The 22,163-nt window shown below is 31.5% G+C and overlaps 1 protein-coding gene across 1 annotated transcript in view; it reads left to right on the plus strand.

Annotated features, from left to right (window-relative positions):
- LOC118197412 (uncharacterized) overlaps window positions 1–22,163 on the plus strand; it is a 188,146-nt gene that overhangs the window by 146,930 nt on the left and 19,053 nt on the right. Inside the window, exons 8-13 of the mRNA XM_035368923.2 lie at window positions 2,441–2,566; window positions 6,626–6,795; window positions 10,857–10,899; window positions 10,990–11,093; window positions 11,898–12,062; window positions 19,519–21,427. Coding sequence (XP_035224814.1) covers window positions 2,441–2,566; window positions 6,626–6,795; window positions 10,857–10,899; window positions 10,990–11,093; window positions 11,898–12,062; window positions 19,519–21,427 — 2,517 coding nt within the window. The remainder of the gene's footprint in view (window positions 1–2,440; window positions 2,567–6,625; window positions 6,796–10,856; window positions 10,900–10,989; window positions 11,094–11,897; window positions 12,063–19,518; window positions 21,428–22,163) is intronic.

Below are 22,163 nucleotides of genomic sequence, written 5' to 3' on the forward strand. Positions count from 1 at the left end.
TAGTAAAGATTCATATTAAGCTGACAGAATTTTGTTTTGTACTCGTATTGCAGTGGTTTCAGACACAGATTGCATGCAGGCAAAATACATGATCTGAAAACAGCTGGCAGGCCAGATTTTTTTTAAACGAAATGAACATTTTTTTCTTAAAAATAAATATTTTAAATACATTAATTTCATTTAATAAATACTTATCAGAATATACATAAACAATAATAATAATATTGCAAAGTAAAACATTCAAATTTTTATTTATTTTCTATATGAAATCTAAAGGTTGGTACTTGAAAAATATTTTAATACAATAAATGTAATTTATTTGAGTCTCAAAAATGGTTCAAACATTGATAAAAAGTGCTGACAGTGTTTATAATAGACTTGTTTGAATGGTGGCTAAATTTAATAATAATAAATTAATGTGTCGAATCTTTGACCTTCTTTATCACATCTCATATTTATATATCTTAGATTACTATTGTGTTATATATAGTGTGGTAGTTTCCATAATTTCTAGTATTCCTATAGGTCTTATGTGATTATATCTACAGATACAGAGATACTGTTATATGTATAATACATCGCTGGTTTCGCAGGAAAATTTAAAAAAAAAAAAAAAATTATTATTGGAAAAGTCAAACAACAAGAATCAGCGTAATATCTGTACATTTTTTCAGATTGTTTTTTGTTGTTTGACCTCTCCAATAATCATTATTCAGTGTGTTATTTTAACCTAAACACAAAATGTTTTCTTTTCCTTATACTTAATAAATTAACTGTTTTTTTGCATGCAATGTTTGATATGCATGTTTTCACATATAGCTTTATAAATGCACTCACTTCCAAAAGTTAAGCACGAAGATGTAAAATGCAAAAAAATCAACAAATACTGCTTTGATTGACACAAAATTCGGCAGGAAAGTAGCATATATATTTATGCATAAAACAAAATCAATAATTATATACAGAAATAAAAATAATATTAAATTTTTGTTAGTTATCAGATAATGGCATACCGTAGACTTAAACAGAATTATGTATAAAGTGAAAATAAACAGCATAAAATGAAAAAAAAAAGGACATTAATAGGGTATATGATCCCCCCTCATTTGTATACAAAGTTTACACCTTGTGACCATGCTTTCAATTAGGTGGTCAACCACCGCAGAATTAAGCAATCGCCATTCTTCTTGTAGAGCAGTTTCCAGCTCAATAAGAGTGGTTGGAGGTGGGAAATGTGAAGATACAGTACGGCCGAGAGCATCCCAAAGATTTTCAATGGGATTAAGGTCAGGCGAATAAGCTGGCTACGCCATACGCGCAGTCCCTTCACTCTCCAGGTAGTCATTGACAATGTCAGCTCTATGGGGACGTGCATTATCATCCATTAAAACAAAAGTAGGGCCAACTGCTGCAGTGTACAATCACACAATGGGTTCTAGGACTTCATCTCGATATCGGACAGCCATCAAAGAACTCTGTTTAAAGATGTGCAGGTCGATGCGGTATCCTAATGAAATCCTTGCCCACACCATAATGCTTCCGCCTCAGAATGCCTGATGTTCGGTGATGTTTTGGGACTGAATGCGGGATCGTTGTTTACACCATATCATTATGTGCTTGTCATGTAGCTCCAGAGCAAATCTTGACTCATCAGTAAACATGACATTGCCCCAGTCAGACACAATTCCAATTGACATGTTCCTAGCACCACTGTTATTGTGCCCCTCCTGATTGACGAATAGAGGATCACAAACTCGAGGTACCTGAGCATACAGTCCACTCATATGTAATCTTCGGTGTACAGTAGCTGCAGATAACGTCTTACCAATGGATGCCGTAAGGGCGACTGGCTACTGGCCTTCGGACAACCGTCTGTGTGGTTTGGAATTGTTTCCATAAACGTGAAATTGCAGAATGATGAACGCCAAAGAAAAGAGCAACATCTGTGATCGACTGTCCTGCTTCAATGCGCCCCACAGCACGCCAGCACTCAGAATCTTCCATTCTTCTTCTGGAAGTCATAGAAACGCGTATGTCTTGAAAGCAAATTGTACGAAAGTTTTAAACACCTTCTATCAGCACTTACAATCAACTTCTGTAACACTTCCTAAAGCTGGCTTCTTATAAGACTGCCTTTTTCTCATATTTCTTGACATGAAAGCGTGATTGGCTGCTACCTAACATATTTGCATACTTTCATCTACCTCTGCAGTGAATTGCATCCTCTTCAATTCTGACTGGCTTCCGGAAATCAGCATTTTCCTCTCCATGCTTAACTTTTAGAAGTGAGTGTATAAAGTGAATGAACCAATGTTATATTTGAATATATCACCGTTTTTTCTCTCATATGTATGATGTATGTATGTAACCTGTGGCTAATATGTTAAATATGTTATTTTATTATGTTTATATTATATGTGGCTTAATATGTTATTTTCAGTATGCTATTGTGGAGTGGCTTTTAGGTTACATGTCCTCACAAGATCTTGATGCAAGTATTGTTGATTCAGAAGGCAATACAGCCTTGCATCTTGCATCTAAGTATGGTCACATAGCTTGTGTGAAGGTAATTATGCTTGGAAATTTATTTTAGATATTGTATATTTATTTAAGCTTGTACAAAACAAGTTTCTTAAAGCTACATTTAAAGTAAATTGGGAATTATTTCTTTGAAACTAAAAGTAAATTATGCGATTGAATAAATTAATTTGGATTGACCCAAACTGACGTAATTTTGTTTTATTTTCATGGTTTCTTTGCATATTTTTATTTCTAAACATTAAAATGTATTTGTAGCTGAATAGTACTACTTAAAGAGGTTGACTCAGAATATTAAATTTACAGTCATATAATTATTTCAGTTTAATGTTTGCAACTTAAGTTTTATCTTTATTAAATGATTTCTTGCATTTTAATTTTTATTTCTTCTGTTTTTATTAAGTATGGACACTATTAAATTAATTCTGTACTTTTAAAATTGTCGAAAATTATAAACAAAATATAATCAGTATTATATAAAATAAACAAGATTAATGTCTAGAAATTGGTTAAACACATTAAAAAACAAATAAAGAGAAAAAAGCGGAGGAAAATTGCACAATCAAATCTGGGGAAATTTATTTTAAATTAAATCAGAGACAAAGAATTGTGTGTGATGATTTGAATAATGCTTATTTATGCTGAATTTTAAGAAAAGCTAAGTTCATCATAAAAGTGTTTTGCATTCTGAAACTGTGACTTTCGTAGTTGCTATTCAAAAAGGGAAATGCAAGAAATGATATAATTTAATAGACCTGATGTATGATTTTATAGTGAAATATCATCTTTTATTTGAGGCATGCTTTGAAAATAAAGCTGTACATCGGTATTTTTGGGGAGGAGTGAAGTTTCCTTGTTATAAGAGATAATAGAACAATGAACTTGTTAACTGGAAATGTTTTATATTTCCTTTGAATCAAGAAATGTTCTCAAAAAGTAACAGGACTAACTAATGAAAATGAATGTAGGCCAGTTACAGATTTGGCATTTAATTTTCTTCTTCAAGCTAGTCTCTATCTTGAAGCCACCAACTTTACCCACTGTTATTGGCACTATTGGATACATGCCAGGAACTTCTTCCCCCCTTTTTTGGTATAGTAAGCAGTTGCTTCATAGGGAAGGTTCCAAGGAAATTCCACCTTGAAATCTCCTTCCTTTTTAAGAGGGATTTAATTTTTGGAAAGGGAGGAAAATCACAGGGTGCAAGATCTAGGAAATTGTGTGCTTGCCCAAAAACTCATGTGCAAGTTCATCTGAGTTGGAATTGTGTTGTTTCCACATGCAAGTCAGCTTTTTCTGACAAATTGCATCTGTCAAACCTATAATAATTCATGTTAATACTTCTTAGTTTTCAGGTAGAACATATTCATGATGAATGATGCCTTTTTAATCTGAAAAGATGATCACCAGCGTCCTTCTCATGGTTTGGATTTACTGATGCTTTCATGGGTGTGGGATCTTCTAGTGTAAAGTTTCTGAATCATAACCATAAGTTTGTCATCTATTATGATAATTTTCAAAAAGTTTTTATTCCTATAACAAAGAGATATAGTGTTTTTATTATGAATTTATCATTTTATCCACCTAAGAACAGGATTTGTATGAACATCTAGATACAGACATGTCTCTATTCAAGTTTTGCATTCCATAAAAGGGGGACTCAACTGAATCATAATGTATCTTGAACTCTTCAGATGTCTCATAGAGAGTGATTTAGTGATTTTCCTGTACAGTAAAAAGCATATTGTAAATGCTTTTCTCAGTTTTGATGATTACAATTCTCCTCGGACATTTATCACTTTCAACAATTTTCTTGGTCATCTTGGAAATATTTGGAACTACTTCTGAACTTCAAAAAGCCTAGATATCTGCTGTACCTTTTTGCCTAGATATCTGCTGTCTTTCTCCAAAATATGATGTAAATTCTTAGTTAAACTTTCTCTCCCATGATGAATGCAACAAACAAAAATACTTCCTGTATTTATTCAAAGCATTCTTGTAAATAAGTGAAGATTTAGTTTGGTTTGGTGTGGTTTATTTAATTACGGCAAAGCACACTAGGGCTATCTGTCTAAGGGGAGGGATGCCTTCATGGAGGACTTTCTAAGGAAAACTGGCTCATATACACGTTACACATGGGAAAAACCATGAAAATGGCGATGCAGCCAGCCCGTTCGTGGGATTCGAACCTCGGACCGAACTACCAGTGTTCAGCAACTTTACCGCTCTGCTGCTGGTAGGCTCAATAAGTGAAGAAAGCTGGAACATTTTACAATGCTCCAGCTTTCAAGAGCAAGGATGTATGCACAGCATAATCCAAAGTCAATCTCTAATTTAAATATATTTTTTCTTTGCACATAAAATGCCAGTCTCTGGACTTCTGAATACAATTCATGTGAACCTTTCTATTTCCCTATTCTTTTTGTTCCTATTTGTATTATTATTTTATTGAATAAGCTTGTTTGTTGTTGTGTTGTGATTTATGTCACCTGTCTGACAGTAACATCTAGATAAGCCCGGGAAATTTTTCGTGGGAAGGAGTACAAGATTGCACCTATTGTTGGCAAGAGCCAGGGGCATAGCTAGAGTTTCCAGCGCCCGGGGACAATTGAAGAATTTGCGCCCCTTTCTGTGTGCCAAGAATGGAAAACGTTTCATTAAAAAATTTCGTAGCATGAATTTGGTGCCCCTTGGATGCTGCTCCCGGGGACAGATGTCCCCCCTTGCCCCACCCTAGCTACGCCACTGGCAAGAGCCTTGAGCACCTTACAGATGTCAGTATGACTCTGCTCAGTTCCACCTTCAATTTTGATGGAGATCACCTTGGGTGACAGTTCAAAGGGTCTCCCACCCCTTTTCCCCTCCACCAACCTTGAGAGGACTTTTGGCTTGCCGCATATTTAGAGTGCCACTATGCCACACAGACAGTATGCATTTACAAACATCCATGTCTTCTGCGGAATTCGAATCCACGGACTTTGGTACAGCAGTCAGCATCGCTAACCACTATCCTAGTTGGGTAGCATAAACACTTTTAAAGCATTGTTATCAAGTGATGTGACCCTTCTTCATTTTAAAAGTTATATTTTCTGTTTGAATTTTTTTTCACATGCTTCTTGAGTTATAAGGTTTATATAATATTTATTATTCTGAAGCTTTCCAAAAATTACTTGTTATAACTTTTCAAAAATTTAGGTAGTTAATGAATTTTGAAAGTGTCCTTATTATACATGATGTCTTATGAAGCAGAAGAAGAAAAACTAATGAAATTATGGATGAGTATTCTGGATGGATGGCCCATTTATGGGTACTTCTAATAGATCTAAATTTGAAAATAGTCCTGGATATCTGGATGACTCTTCTGTTTCAGATAGCCTTCCTAAAAATAGGGAAAAAAGGGTGCTGTGCAGCATAAATTGTCCATTCCATTAACATCAAACCAATACAGTGATTTATTCACAAATGTAGTGATTTGTTCTTTATTTATATATCAGTGAGAAGAAGACAACAGTGATTTATTCACAAATGTAGTGATTTGTTCTTTATTTATATATCAGTGAGAAGAAGACAACTGCTGGCCACGCAAGTTTCTTGTACCACTGGGCCACATAAAAGTACTAATTCATTCAATTATGCTTATAATTTTTTCTGCTAGAATATATGCTGTTAAATGTGAATGCATGTCACAGTATCCAGATTAATACAGGTGTCTTGCTAGGCTAATATGTGCTGTGTTATTAGGATGCACATGGTGCATAATGTGTTAAACCATGATTATTAAGCATTAAGACAGAAATAAATTTTAGCTAGCTTATTTAGGCTTATTTTAACAAGCTTAGCTTTATTATTAAATTTTAACCTCTGCTATTATATTTAATCACACGTAACCTTTAAATGTGTTTTTAATGTCTCATGTGCAAATGTTTAGTTTAATTATTTGTTGATAAATATTTGGCTGATATTTTAGTAAGTTTATTATTTTGATAGTTAATTAATTTGTGAAGTATTAAAATTTTTGATGCAATTTAAGGTAAATCCAATTATTATGCAGTAGATCAGTATTTCTTATGCTTTACATCTTTTTAAGGCATTGATTTTTCATATTGGGAGCCTAAAAACTAGGAATGAACGTGGTCTGAAACCTCTGGATTTGGCTGTGAAGCATTCTAGAAATGACTGTGCAGATTACCTAATTGCGATGGAATCATCGTATAATTTAGCTGCTCTTAATTTGCGCCAGCATTCAGAAATTCAACAGTAAGTATAGTCTTTTTTTTATATATATATAAATATAGTCTTTTTTTATTTATTTATTTTCTTTAAAAAAATGAAAATTTCAGCCTTTTATTTTTGTTAATTGCAAGTATTTTCATAGTACTTCAAAATTTTCTCTAAAATCAGTGCTTAGAAACGTATGGGGATAAATTTCTGTGTTGAAAATAAAATCATTTGAAGGGATTTAAAGATTACTTGAAATAATAATTTACAAACACAGTCTTTGCTCTAATTATTCATATCAAAATTAACTTTGATGATTCTAATTATTGTCATATTTATTGGATTCTAATATGCAAGTAGATGGATTCTAATATGCACTGTAGATATAAAGAAATTTTAGTGTGCTATACTGATTGTTAATTATTTGAGAAATGTATTATATAACCAAAACTAGAACTTGCTTACCTGAAGCAAACCCTTTAATTTTTAAGGAGGAGGAAATTTTGCAAATTGGTCTTATCTTTTGATTCATGCCATTCATCCTGAAAGGCCCAGCATTAATGTTGGTCTTGCAGTCAGATTCACATTTAGCTTGAAAATGAGAGTTTTATCAGCTCCCCCCCCCAAAAAAAAACCCTCTTTTCATCTCTTTCTATATAAAGATGCTGCTTTACTTCTGAAACCATTGTCAGATTAGGATAGACCTTCAGCAAACTGCTGTATAATATTCAACATAAAAACATATTTAAATAATATCTTTCTCACCAAACTTCATGGAGGGTAGAATAATTTAGACAGCTAACGTTGTATTTTTTTAAGCGATTCATCTGAAAGTTTAAATAACCGTTCCATACATGTTTATAAAGCTGAGAAGTTCTTTGATACTGAGCTTTATAGCAGAAATACCACTCACTGGCCACCGGCATTAATCATGCTAGTATTTACTCAGTGCTATTAATCATGCTGGTATTAGATCTATCTATGATTACCTAACCATGAAAATTCATTTTTTATAACTCTTGTATGGTAGCATTGCTTCCTGAAGTACTTTTAGAATTTAATTTATAACCAATGGTAAACATTTTGTCATGTTACTTGTTTCAGTATTTAGTAACGTTGTAATTTACTTACATCGATTCCTCAACAAATAATGAGTTACATCTTCTTACTAATATAGGGCTAGCAGTAGTATTGAATTGTCACTAAAGTAATTCTGTGTGACTTCTGTCCTAGAAAGTTTTTTCACTACATTACTGCTAGCAAAAACAGTGTTACAGGTGTATCAAAAATGAGGTTTGCCCCAACATTATCTCTGTGTGTTGCCTTGCAGTATAATGCTAGAAATGAAAAAGGAATGCAGAATTAGCATTTTGTTCTGATATTATTTTTTTGCTAGATTCTAATATGTATATTCCATTATTTTCATCATCAAAAGTGCCCAAGCACTGGCTGAGTAGTTAAGACTGCCGAATACTGGAAATCCAATCCTAGGTTAACAGACTGACTGCATGGTTAGCTTACCTCATAAGCTACAGGCCAATTTCCCTAAAAATTTCTTCATAAAGGCATCCCTTCCCTTAGACAAGTAGACCTTGTCAGCTTTGTTACATTCAGTTAACCTAACTACCATAGTAACCAGCTTATGAGAATATGAATAATTCTGTTACAGTATATTAGCAACGTTCAGCCTCTCGACATACTAATTGTGCATATATTCTCTCTGTTTCTCATTGGTCAAGTGGTTAAAGATATAGCACTCTGGTAGTTTTTACTTCCTTGTACGAAGTAAAAAGGAAGTATTGTAATCGCGAAAATTTTCAGGCAGCATATTTCAACGAAAATATCCATTTTGACCGCTATCGAATGAAATTTAACGATGTTTTTGCATGATATCTGTACATAAGGACAGAATAAAAGACTCTTTTCCTCCAAAAAAATTATAAAACTGCTTTAAAATGAATTCTGAAGAGAATTTTTCGTGGCGTCTGTATGAACGTATATACGTACGTATCTCGCATAACTCAAAAACGAGTAGCCTCAGAACATTGAAATTTTGTATATAGGACTGCTATAACATGTAGATGCGCACCTTGTATTTTGGTTGCAATCGGCCACACCAAACGTATATAAATATATTTATATATATATCCCCTCTGTTACCCGGCTCGGTGATCTCAGTTTCTTTACTCTTATACGTTTGTAAATTGTACATTTTTTGCTTTAAAAAAAATTATTGAATTATGTTGTTCTTGTCTTCCGGTTAAGGTTTTTATACCTTTAGTAAATCTGTATGCAATATTTTTAGAATTATCAACGATTTTAAAGTTCTTTAAGTGCCACTAAGCCTAATAATTTTTTTGATGGTGGTCATTGCTTGTTTACATTTGAAACAACAGAATAGTGGATTTGTTGCCAATCTAGAGAAACTTAGCTTCGCAACAACAAAGATAACGCCTTCATTTATTATTGTGAATTAAATCATGATTACCGTATTTGACGGCATATAAGACGCACCGGCATATAAGATGCACCCTTATTTAGAAGGCCACACACATGTAGATGTAGAAAAAGTTTTGTGTGTCTAGATCTTTATCCGGGCTAAAAATAGCATTCAGTATTGAAAGTTAACATGCGTTCTTCACGTATAAGATGCAGGTAACTTTTTTTAGACCAAATTTAGGAAAAAAAGTACGTCTTATATGCCGTCAAATACGGTAATCCTTTCTGTAATTTTTTCGAGGAAATAAGTGTTTTAAGATTTATTTCGTTATTTTTAATACAGATATTTTGACTTTTTATGTATTTTTGCCTTGTTGCGAAGTGAGAACTGAATTAATTGAATGAGAAGTACTCAATCGTCTGTGAAAAACTGTTTCTTTTTTGTTTTGTTTGCTTAATTTCTTTTATACATCATTCTAGCTTTATTATAGTATTTGAATAGAACATGTGGCAACGATTAGATAATTCTTTAAACGATATAAATTTTGTGCATTCTGAGTTATAATATGAACAAAATATAATACTGTTAAGTGAACCTAGCACCAGAGTGTCGTTATGGTAAACAAATAGAGTGAATTTTAAAGAATGCATTTATTCTATTGTGGTTTATGCGCTGTCGGCGAAGTAGATTTAATTCAATAAGTTTAAATGAAATGCAAGAAAAAATGTGTATAATTTAATATTCCATACAAGGAAGTTATGTGGTGTGCACATCATATTTTTTACCTTTGCATTCTTTACCCACAATTCAGTGGACTGATTGCATGAAGTTCTTGTGTTTTTCTTCATCTATAAAGTAAATACAGCTCACTTTCTTTAGAAATTCCTCACTGAAAGCATCCTTTGCCAGAACCATATAGTCTTAGCATGTGTTGTGTCATAAATAGGCGATTCTCTTTTTTTCCCCCATTTATCTTTTTAATCATGTTGAATTTAGTAATGTGGGCATTTTATATGAAGCAAATATAGTTTTAAAAGATTAGCAAAAAAGTTTACTGTAAGGTTGTAAATTGTATTTTAACTATTAATATGTGCATCTTATAAAAAATCACTATCATTTATTATAGTCCAGTGAGTAAAATGCTCATATTAAAAGCTTGTGTTTTAATATATTAGTTACTTTTTCTAGAAATTATGAAAATATTACATGTTGTCATTGATTTTCAATGTTCATTGATAAAATACTTTTTAAGGGAGAATTTTTTTAAAGTGGAATAGAAATATATGACTCCCAAATTCTTATGAACATTCTTATCCATATCATGATTAACTGACGTAAATAAAAAAAATATTTGTAATTACATACATGTTTGTTTTATAATAGACAAAAATTTTACTTTTATTTACTATTTAGGATTATTTTATTTCTAAAAATGATGACATTTATATTCCTCAACATGAATCTTTTTTCTTTAAACTAAATTAGCATCAAATAAGGTTTCAATTTTGCAAATTATAAAGTTGGTGTGAACTCTTATATACATTAAATGTCTGTGTAAAAAGGTTTTTTTTTTTTTTTTTTTGTGTGTGTGTGTGTGTGTGTCTATTTTGGGTTTTGATTCATTTTTTAAAATAAAATTCTAATTCATTCATACTTTTAGACTTCAGAAAGAAAATGCTGAAGTAAAAAGTTATTTTAAAGAGGTATGTACAAAATAATAGATATTTCTGTAATTGCATTTGAATTCTTCCTGACATACATGTGCTTATATACATATTTTATTTTCTAAACAGCTTTTAACATTGACAAAACGTCTTCAGCACCGTCAAAAGGAGCTTGTGCAGTCATTTACTAGACTGAATTTGTCATCTCAGTTATGCTTAGACTCAACCGATAGGTATGTTTGTAAATTTTTTATGTATTTAATTTTTTTTAAGAATGAATTACATGTAATCAAAATTTTTTCAAAATAATTTTTAAGTTACATTTTATTGCACATAAGTAAATACATCAAAATGGTCATTACTTTATCCCCTCCCCCCTCCTTTTTTCTTTTTTTTTTCTTTTTCTTTTTTTTTTTTTTTTGTAAGACACTGACAGAAAGGGCTAAGGTCTCTGAGTTGTATTTATAGTCTAACAGGGATGTGGGTCTGGTGTACCACAAGCTTCTAGAAATTTCAGGAAAGATCGGTCACCAAAATTCATGAGGAGTATACCTCTTGTTTCACTTAAGCCATTTTTACATTCTAAGCTCTAAAAACAATAAAATCAACAATTCCATGTAAGAAATAAACACTGGCATAAAAGATGTATGTGGACATAAGTACAGAGCAAATAAATAAATAACTGAATAATACAATACAATAAAAAGGATTTAAATATTTCCAGATATCTACATAGTTTTAAAAGATTTATGATTGAACTGAGTTTGGGCTTAAAATTACAGTAAATGGCATTTACAAAGTTATATTGCTTAGAGAATGTTAAAGTAATGGAGCAGAACACTGAAATATATCTATTCTTTTAAGTGTTAATCTGTAATATCAGATACAGTAATTGTAATTAGAATTTTAAAATAAATTATTGTCACCTTGTCGATTTCTAGATTCAGATTATCTGAAGTACTGTTATAAAAATGCAGTTATTTTTTATAGTGAAGAGCATTTTGAATTTTTAACCTTTATTCTGTTTTTGTGGTTAGGGTCACTGATAAATGTAGCAGATATTTAGATGATTACTCTCATCTGCTATCGACTGTAATGACAGATGAAGAACATCATTTACTAATGGTTGAAGATAGATGGAAAAAATCCAAAAGACAAACAAAATTGCCAGAAAGTAGAAAGAAACCTTTGGATGTGTTACGGTAAGAGTGATTTTATTTATTCCACTTCCTTTTCTCCTATTTTGCATGAAAATAATCATTTTTGTGTTAAATTAGTGATTCCCTAATGAGTTTATGGACTCCTTTCACCTGATATTCATTTTGTTTAGCCTCTAATCATTAAATTTAGTGATATTTTTATTACACATGATAGTAATAAAATTTAAGTATGAAAAAAAACTCTTTGTGAACCCTTGTTTTTTAACTCATGGACACCCTTGCAATGTATGCACTATAATTAAAGAATCATTCACCTAGTTCATAATTGGAAGAACAATTCTGACGGATAGTCCCACAGATGTTGTTATGAATATATGGAAAAGAGTTTGTACTTACAATTAGAGTGCTTTTACTCAGACTGATTCAGCTGTAAAATGGTGGCTAGGTTCTTTCTTCTCCCCTCTCACTCGATTTTGTTTTAAATATGAAAGAGAAACAAAATGTTAGATAGCCATAAGACTGCTAATTTTGAGTATGATATGAATTTTGTTTAAAAATACTAATATTACCAAATAAACTAAACTGTTTTTTCATCTAGATATGATAAACTTCAAATCTTACATTAATGTTAAACTGAAAGAAGGAATATGGATTAATTTGTAATCAGCACATTACTATTTACCATGATATATTTTGGTTGTTTGCTGTGTCATAGCCACAGCTTTTGCCACCTGAGTTGTTCCCTGTGTTTGCCATTTCTCTCAGAATATAACAAAATGTATAAAGTATTATACAGTACAAAGTGCATAATCTGGACGTCCATTTTCCGGAATAATCTATAATCCGGACCTCAAAGCCACAAACTTATGCATGTGCATCTATTACGCTTTACTGGCTTCATGCGCATGCGTATGAAGCCAGTAAAGCATTTACCCATGTGCGCTTCCGATAGTGAAGAAAGTTACATTTAAAGAAATGTTTAATAAAGTAAACAAATAAACAGTACTTTTTTTTTTTTTTTTTTTTTTCTTTTTGTTAATTTTGATACCCTTTAGATCATAATTGCTCTTTATTTCATAAATTGCGGTTTCATATTTTAATTGTATAATTTCTGCATGCCATCTTACCAGATTTAAATTGATGATCTATAATCTGGAAAAACCCTTAATCCAGAATCGCCAAAGTCCCGACGAGTCCGGATTACGGACTTTGTACTGTAATAATAAAAGCAATTATCTGAAATGCACATAGGTAGGGGAAAAAAAAAATTTTTTTTTTAAGTCAAACTTTTAATTCCAACATTCTAAAATGTTTTTCTGCATCTTTTTTGCTAGTAAAATCAATGATAACACTGCAGAAGTATTATTTCATTACTCTAATTGCTGTTCTGTGGACAGTATAGTAAAATTTCTTAAGATATGTCTACACAAGAAGCACATTTGAACAAGTATCTCTTGACATCTGTGGTGCCTGCACCAGGAGTCATGATCATTGACCATGATGGGATGCAGTATTGCTGAAGTCATATTTGGCAATAGCCAGTGAAATTTCATATGTGAATCACATGTCTGAAAAGCAATGGAATCTACTGAATTGCCATTTTGCTTACTAAATAACATGTTGTGAATTATTTGGAGCTTACTTTATTATTTTAACAAAATTTATTTCAGATCATAATTCCCAGTTTATTTCTTTGTAAATCACAGTACAGTCAAAAGTCGTTAATCCGGACTCGTCGGAACTTCGGCGATTCCGGATTATCGATTTTTCCGGATTTATAGATCATCAGTTTAAATCTGGTAAAATGGCATGCAGAAATTATAAAATTAAAAATATGAAACCGTAATTTACGAAATAAAGAACAATTATGATCTAAAGGGTATCAAAATTTGTTTACTTTATTAAACATTTCTTTCAATGTAAGTAGTTTAAGTTGCTTCGTTTTTTATGTGATAATACATTCTCTTTAATTCTATAAACAGACATAATTTCTTGTTCAGTTACAAAGTTCCGCTGTTCAAGTCCTATAATTGCTCTGTCGAGAATACGACTAATTTGTCAATCGAAATTTTTTGTTTTCAATAACCTCTGTCACTTTCTTCGCTATCGGAAGCGAATTATAATGACGAGGCATTTGATTTAAATCATATCAAAGACGAGTACATCGAGATGAAATACTACATTATAAGCCAAATAAAATAAAAACATCTGCCCTTAAGATAAGGATAGTGCTGACAGATCAACGTCCAATTCATTGCACGCACGCCACCGCGGCGTTAAAGATAAACAAAGTTTAGATAAACAAAGGATATGGCTTTATCCATTTTTTGCAGCAATTCCACTTTTTGTTTAATGGACTCCAAAAGATACTTTCACTTTGTATATCCTTTACATATTAGTAAATATATATCGGAAATTCTATTTGACATAATCGAAAGTTCAAGCTCACTTTTATAAAATTGCTCGAACAGTCTGGAAAAAATAATAATTCGGATCCAATTCGAAGATTAAGGAACAACGCAATCTGCAACATTAACTGAAATAGATAATTAGATAATTTTAGCTTAGCTTATCCCGTCCGTTATACATTAAACGCGCTTTCGTAAACGTATTTTGCGCACGCACACACGCAAATTCGCAGCAGTAAAGGTCTTACGCGCATGCGTCAATGAGACGCATGCGCAGAAAGTTTGTAGCTTTGAGGTCCGGATTATAGATCATTCCGGATTATGGGTGTCCGAATTAATGACTTTTGACTGTATATGTTTTTTCTCCTTGATACAAGTGACTAGTTATTGTAAGCTCTAGAAAAATATATTTTTTTTACATCATTTGTTAACATCAACTAAATCTGCTAGAATATTTTTTCCTGTTTGATGATATATATTCTCATGTTCTGAGAATCCGGACAAACAAGAAAAGCCTAATTTACTGTCTGTTTGCATTATATCATATTTCCAGTTTCCTAATATTGGTGATTTGTCAGCTTTTAGATTAAGTGTAGTAAAATTAGTAGTATATTAAGTGAATCAATCACTTGATACATTTACTGTAGTGCTAAATTTTGCATGGACCATTAGTTTGTAAGTCCTAATCTAGTGGATATATTTTCTGTTCCTCCGTTCCCATTGAAAACAAATGCTTTAACATTTCTGTCATCACAAAATTTGGTTAATATAAAATTTATAGCTAAAATTTTTGCATATATAAAAATTTTATGTTTTATTATTATTGTATGTAAATTAGGCTTACCTTTATATCAAATATTAATTATATAAATATGATTATGACTTTTGTTGTTTAGAATGAAAAAAAATTGTGTATTTAAAATGTATGTTTCATTATAAATCTTAATTATCAACAATTTATAGTTTATGCTATATATGAAGTAATTGATTTATTTTTCTTCTTTTATGTTAATGAATGATTCAATATTCTTACATTTCACAATTAATTGCTTTCCTTTTCCCACTTCATTGTTTTTATTAATTTGAAATTTATTTTGCATTTTTAATCACTGCTACTGTCTGCTTAAGCCTTCTATTTGTTACAGCTTAATTTTCAACTTAAGCCTTGAAAAATAAAGACATAGAAAAAGTTGCAAATTATTATGTTTGTTGTGAGCCCAGCAGAGTTACACTATAGGATATAAACAAAATCATCTGCTTTGATTTCTCAGACGGGCTTTCATAGCTCAGAACAACTTAAGAACAAAATCTTCCCATACAGGTGAAATGCTATTTGGCAACAAGTGTACAAGGGAAACTTCACTGAGTTACTTGTGTCCTTGTGTAAATGGGCTTTTAGAGAAAAGATATTGATTTTTAGATTTTAAGTACTTTTTAATTGATTTTTATTTAGAAAAATATCCTCTCAGAACTAGTGATATTTATCTTAACTATGAAAAAAAATTCATAGCTAAGTAATATTTCAGTAACTATGGTATACTGTGTGCTAAAATTGGTTTCAGATTCCAACAGATGGGCTGGCTGAACAAGAGTTTTCATGATTTTTTTTGTGTGTAACATAAATAGAGCCAGTTTTATCTTTTAGGCTGATAGCCTCTGTCATAATCAAACAGTTTCCGCCATAATCCAAATAATCCTAAAATAAATAGCAAAAGTTCGAATGTTATAATTCTTCCTTATTAATTTCATCAAGATCATAAGTTAATTCGCATTCATATTTTCACTCAAATTTCGCCGGAGTAAAAAAGGCATAGCAAGAACGAAAAGCTGTTGGAATCTTATTGTGATTTCTTTGAATGTTCTCTCAAATGTAAAAACCATTTCTCTTCCCTACATTGTGTCATAAGACTGTTGTTACCTCGTGATTGTTCACCTATCATCACTTTTCCCTGATGATCCATGACTAACTTGTATAAAATTTTGTCTGGCATGAAGTGTACCCCCCAAAAATTTGCCACAAAAATATCAGGGAACTCAATCCTCCCAAAACAAAATTTAAAAAAAAATATATATATATGTTTCAAACAGTTACCAAAAAACAAAAATAGTCTCAGTAATAAAGAAAGCTAATAAACAGTTATTTTAATCTTTATTTTCATAGCAAAAAGTATTTTAGCTGTCTTGTTTCTGATGCGGTTTAATCATCCCATGGCTATCCTACCCATTTTTTACTCTTTTCTTTAGGTACATAATTAATTATCATCTTTCTTTGTAGGAGTAAAATTGTCTTTCAAAAATATATATTGTAATTTAGAACTTACCACACCGTATAGTTCAACATTGCAATAATGTACAAATACATGGTGTTGTGACTTCTCTGGTAATTAAAGTTTTTTTTTTTTTTTTTTTTTTTTTTTTTTTTTCCAATCAGTATACTTTTTAATCTCCTCAGTTTTCTTTTTGAACACTACAGGGAAAAGCTTTATTATGAAGGACATGCTATTAGAAATTTCTTTAACAGAACAAATAATTTTATTCAGTTTTTCTATTTATTTTTAAAAGACTTACTTACATTTTTTAATGCTTTCAAAAGCATTTTCTTATGGATCATTCTTGTGTTTGCTTCTCAGAAATGAGTAGATCATTTCAGTGAATTTTATAATGTATACATAAAATTACAAGTGCTCATGCTGAATTTGTTAACCTGATGCCTGATGATATGTTAAAAAGTACTTTTAATTTCTTTAAGTAAAAATCTTAAATTTATAAATTTGTTTGAAAGTTTGAGTTGGGAATCAACTAAAATAATTTAATCATATCTGTGTAAAGTAAAATATTAGCCAATTTTTTGTTATTTGTATAAAAAAATTAGTACTTTATTAAGTCTTTAATTGATTAAAAAATAGTTCATTCAAACGTAAGATACAGAAGAACCATATATGAAATCCAATTCAAGTAATTTTATCATACTTTCGAGTTTTTTAGAGGGAAAAGAATTTAAATAGAAGTCTTGTGTCTGAAAAATCAAAGCTTTTATATTTAATTTGTCATAGCAAAAGTTTATTGAGGGACATTAATGATGCATTTGGAAATAAACAGTAATGTTATAGGTACTTGCACATTATCCCGTCAACCATGAAACTGTTGCGAAACAGCACAATTTAGCCGAATTATGGACGAGTGTGATGTAACAGCAGAGTCATAACATTTGCACTTTCATCTGGTTTAACCTCTATTAATTCACGATAAACCACATTTTTTTCATGAAGGCAGTTATAAATTAATTGTTATTGCTTGCTGGAATTTATCTTGGCTTTTGAAAGAATAGATTAAAATTTGGCACCTGCGTTCTACAAAACAGCAAGAAGTGGATTAGTTTCAAAGTTATAAGATTCCATCATCAAAAAATGCATATTAATGGACAGGATATGGTCTGCTGAATATGGCCAACAAAACAATAATAGATTGGAACAATTACCTGTGGAAAGTTTGTATTTATACCTCTCTAAACAGAACTTCTGATAAAACTGGAGGGCTTAACAAAATAGTGGAAATTGATAAAAGCATTTTTCTAAAGCACAAAAACAAAGCAGATCAAATACTTAGTCTTTATTAAATAAGAAGTGGTATCTCTGCCAATTTTCATATTTTGATAGTAGCCAACTTTCTTGGTCTACAGAATACTAAGTAAGTACTGAAATATAAATTGCTTTATTATTAAACTAAGAGACATAGCATTTCATGTCAGTTATTATAGTATGGTAAGCAAATTTTTAACCTTCATATTACCTTTTTGTTGTTGTTGTAGCTTTTCTTTTCTTTATTCTCTGCACAAGAAATGTTAGTTGCAAAGTAAGAAGTGCTGAAATTTTTATTTTTATCACATTTGGGCTGCCTCCTGATTGTTCATTTATAAACTATTTGATAGGTTTCACATATAAGAAATAATTTGGAAATGCAGGCATGTTTTCATTATTCTTATTTTATAACTTCCCATCAACACATAACGTACATAAGGAAAATAATGTTTTCTATCCAAAAATTCTCATAAATTAGGGACCCCACAACACAGTTTTACTATTTTTACAATGATCAGTGTCTGTCCGTATGTGTGTGTGTGATAATTTTTTTCCACAATAAATCTTAAATCAAACTTCCAAAAAATTTGTTTTCTTCATTAAGCTTTCTAGATTCATATGAAAAGTTGTTAGATTTTTGATAAAATTGAACAACTGGAAATGATATTTTACTTTGAAGCTCGTAAAAGTTTTGTAACAATCAACGTAAGATATTATTGCTATTAATATATTACTGCATTTGAATGAGCATTGTTTATTGATACCTATATCATGGGAATATATTTGCAGATGAAAATGAATTTAGATTTGTTGATGATATAGAAATAACACAGAACTAAATTAAATTATGGTATTCATTTCAGAGTATTTATTTCAAATATATTGTAAGTACTTAATATTCTTTGCCCACCAACGGCCGAGCAGTAAAGACGCTGAACACTGGTAGTTCGGTCCAAGGTTCGAATCACACGAACGGGCTGGCTGCTTGGGCATTTTCGTGGTTTTCCCCGTGTGTAACGTGTATACAAGCCAGTTTCCCTTAGAAAGTCCTCCACGAAGGCATCCCTCCCTTTAGGCAGATAGCCCTCGTGTACTTTGCCATAATTAAAATAATCCAATTCTTAATATTCTTTAATTAAAAACCAATGAAATTCTGTTGTTCAACTCCACAATACAATCAAATTTACTAAGTAATAAAGGGGGGTAAACATTTGATTATATTGGTATAAATTTAGAAAAATCAGTTTTTATACATGTCTAATTGTAGCTAATAATATGTAATCCAAAATTTTGTATTGCAGACCTTTCTATTTAGTGAAACAACAAATTAGATTTTATTTCCAAATGATCAACTGGATGTGATACTTTACTTAAAAATCATTGCTATTTAATTATTATGTGTGGGTGTTTAAAAAAATGACTTTTTGTTTCTGGATGGTTACCGCAAACTGGATCTTTATTTCTATGTATTTATTGTCATTTTGTGAATGTGAATTTTTTTCCTCCTTCCAGATCACAGTACAGTCATGTTTTAGATAAAGTCATCTGTCAAAGTCCGCCTATACCGTCCACTCCTGAAACTTCAGATGGCAGCTGGCAAAGTGGGGATGATGAATGCATACCTATTGAAAAACCATTCCCTGATTTTTCAGCTCCAGATGTTGTGAACTCTCTCTCACCACAAACTTCTGTGCCTTATTTAGACACCAGACGAAAATTCCACAGTGATTGTAACAATTCAACTTCTGGAGTAAATAATGAATTAGACCTCAAGTATAATACTGTGCGTGAGCAATCTGTTTTAAATGTGACTTCATCATCAGTTTTATCAAAGCAGTTAACTAACAGCAGAGATGTAAATTTACGTATGTTTTTTAAACAGAATCCTAACTTGAGACAATCTGGTGAAACTTGTTCTGTGTTAGAGGTTCTTGAGCCATCTAGTAGTGACAGTGAAGAATGCTCAAATCATAAGAAACGCTTAGCAAAATGTTACTTATCTGAAAAAGAAACAGAACAAAGCTCATCAAGTTCTGCAATTGAAACTTTGAGCCCTTATTCATGTAGACCTTCTTCTTCAGGTTCCAAAGCATCTGAAAGTCACAGTAATAGTAGTGGCAGTAGAAAGAATCGTTTTATAACAAGCAATAATGTTCAAAATGATAATGCATCTTCTGCCTCTGAAAGAACTAAAGCTGCGGAAGACACGCAGAATAGTCCAAATGAAGTTGGAGACAAATCTCCAAATGACCAACTGTCTAAAAGTAATAATTTTTCCTCTGAACCTGATTTAATCAAAGGTACACAAAAGAAAATAGTTCCAACTCTTAATGCTGTAGCTGACAAAGACAAGAAATCAAAAGATAATTCATTTGATAATATAGTTACAGATAATCCTAGCATCAGTACAGAAGACAGTGAGAGCTTAGATGCAGACCATAGTTTTTCTAGTGCAAATGAGGTTCCTGACACATTGCTTTCCTCTCATATAAACTCAGAGCCATCCAGTAGTAATCCAACAGTTAAGAAAAAAAGTTTTCTTCTAAAATTTGCATTGCGGGGCCGTTGGCCATCTAAAGTTTCTCCACGTTCCTTAAAAAATGAAATTTCTCCTGAAGAATTTCGTGAAACTTACTCAAGGTCCACTCCAGCAGATCCTGTTCTGCCTACTAGTCAATTAGTTACTGTTTCTGAATGTCCTAAAAAAAACTTAACGCAGCTTAAAAATGATGCTGAAAATTCGGTTTTAGATTCTGTCGATAAAGATGCTACTAATAATGAAGCAGCACATGATGGTGGTCATTTTTCACGTACTACTCCTAAAGACCAAGGTCCTGTATGTACTAGAAGAGGTTTACTTCCACCACGTCGTGATCCTCCTCCAGCTCCACCTTTCAATATCAGGGATGATGAACAGTCACAAGATCATTCAGATGATGATATGAGTGTCAATATTCAAAAATCGTCTATATCTTCCTTTGTTGAGGATTGTATAACTCCATCAGAGTCGTTACAGAATTCATATTTGGGCTCTGGATCATCAGACTTATGGAATTCTTCCGATTCTAAATCACTCTTTAGGCCTGCATCTTCTGCATCTAGAGTTGACTCGCTCACAAGAGGTGAGGAGAACTTTTCTTTAAATAAATCTTCATCTGCATCTACTGAAATGCTGTCAGCACTGGATTCTTCAATTGTCGGTCGTCAGTCTCCGGCACCAAGTGAAGTATCAAAGACAGAGAGTGCACTTTCACCACCTAGTGATGTTTCAAAAACAGAAAGCACACGTTATCTTAGTCAGTTGGGTAGGATTGAAGAAAGTGGGCATCTGAATGCTATGAAAGTGTCAAATCTGCAAAATAAAGATGAGCAAAATATCAAAGAAACTTCTCTGTTGAAAGAGGTTAAAACAGAAGCAAAAGTAAGTATATAAAAAATGGATTATTTTAGCCACTCTTTATGCAATATTTTCTGACAAACAAACATATTTGTTTTACTTGCAAGCATAGAAAAACTAATGCATATATAAATTAATTTAAGATTTTGCCATAATTACAAAACTTCACTTTAAAATATGTTTTTATGTATAGTAATACTGTGGTGGGTGGAGAGTTGAAGATGATATTCTTTAGGAAAATAACACTTCACACTTCTTCCACACCACAAAACATTTAATGAAATACAGTGGCTCCCAAAAGTGTTCGTACACTTATGATTTTCATTGAAATAGGGCTCTATCCATTAATTAAAAGTAAACTTTCCAAATGAGATTTTAATAATAATCTATAATCTATTCATAACAAAATTACATGAAATATTTTTTTAAATAAGCGAAACTTTATTTTTAAGAAATTAATAATAAAAAAAATGACAAATATTTTATCTCACAAAAATCTTCGTACACTTCAAAACAATCTTGGCATATTAGTAAATATTTTCATATTTCATTAAATTAATATTAGTAGGATATCCTTTAGCATCCACAACAGCTTTTAAATGTCTGGGAATAGATTTTAAAAGTTTTTTTGTAATTTCTGTATCAATGTTCATCCATTCTTCCGTCATGGCTGTTTTGAGTTTACTTTTTGTTTTGATGTTGTGTTTTCATACTCTAACTTCCAGCTGTTTCCAAATGTGTTCTATAGGGTTTAAATCCA

The sequence above is a fragment of the Stegodyphus dumicola genome, chromosome 4 (genome assembly GCF_044657685.1).
Source record: "Stegodyphus dumicola isolate Sdum_Otavi_A_Nest chromosome 4, ASM4465768v1".
NCBI lineage: Eukaryota > Metazoa > Arthropoda > Arachnida > Araneae > Eresidae > Stegodyphus > Stegodyphus dumicola.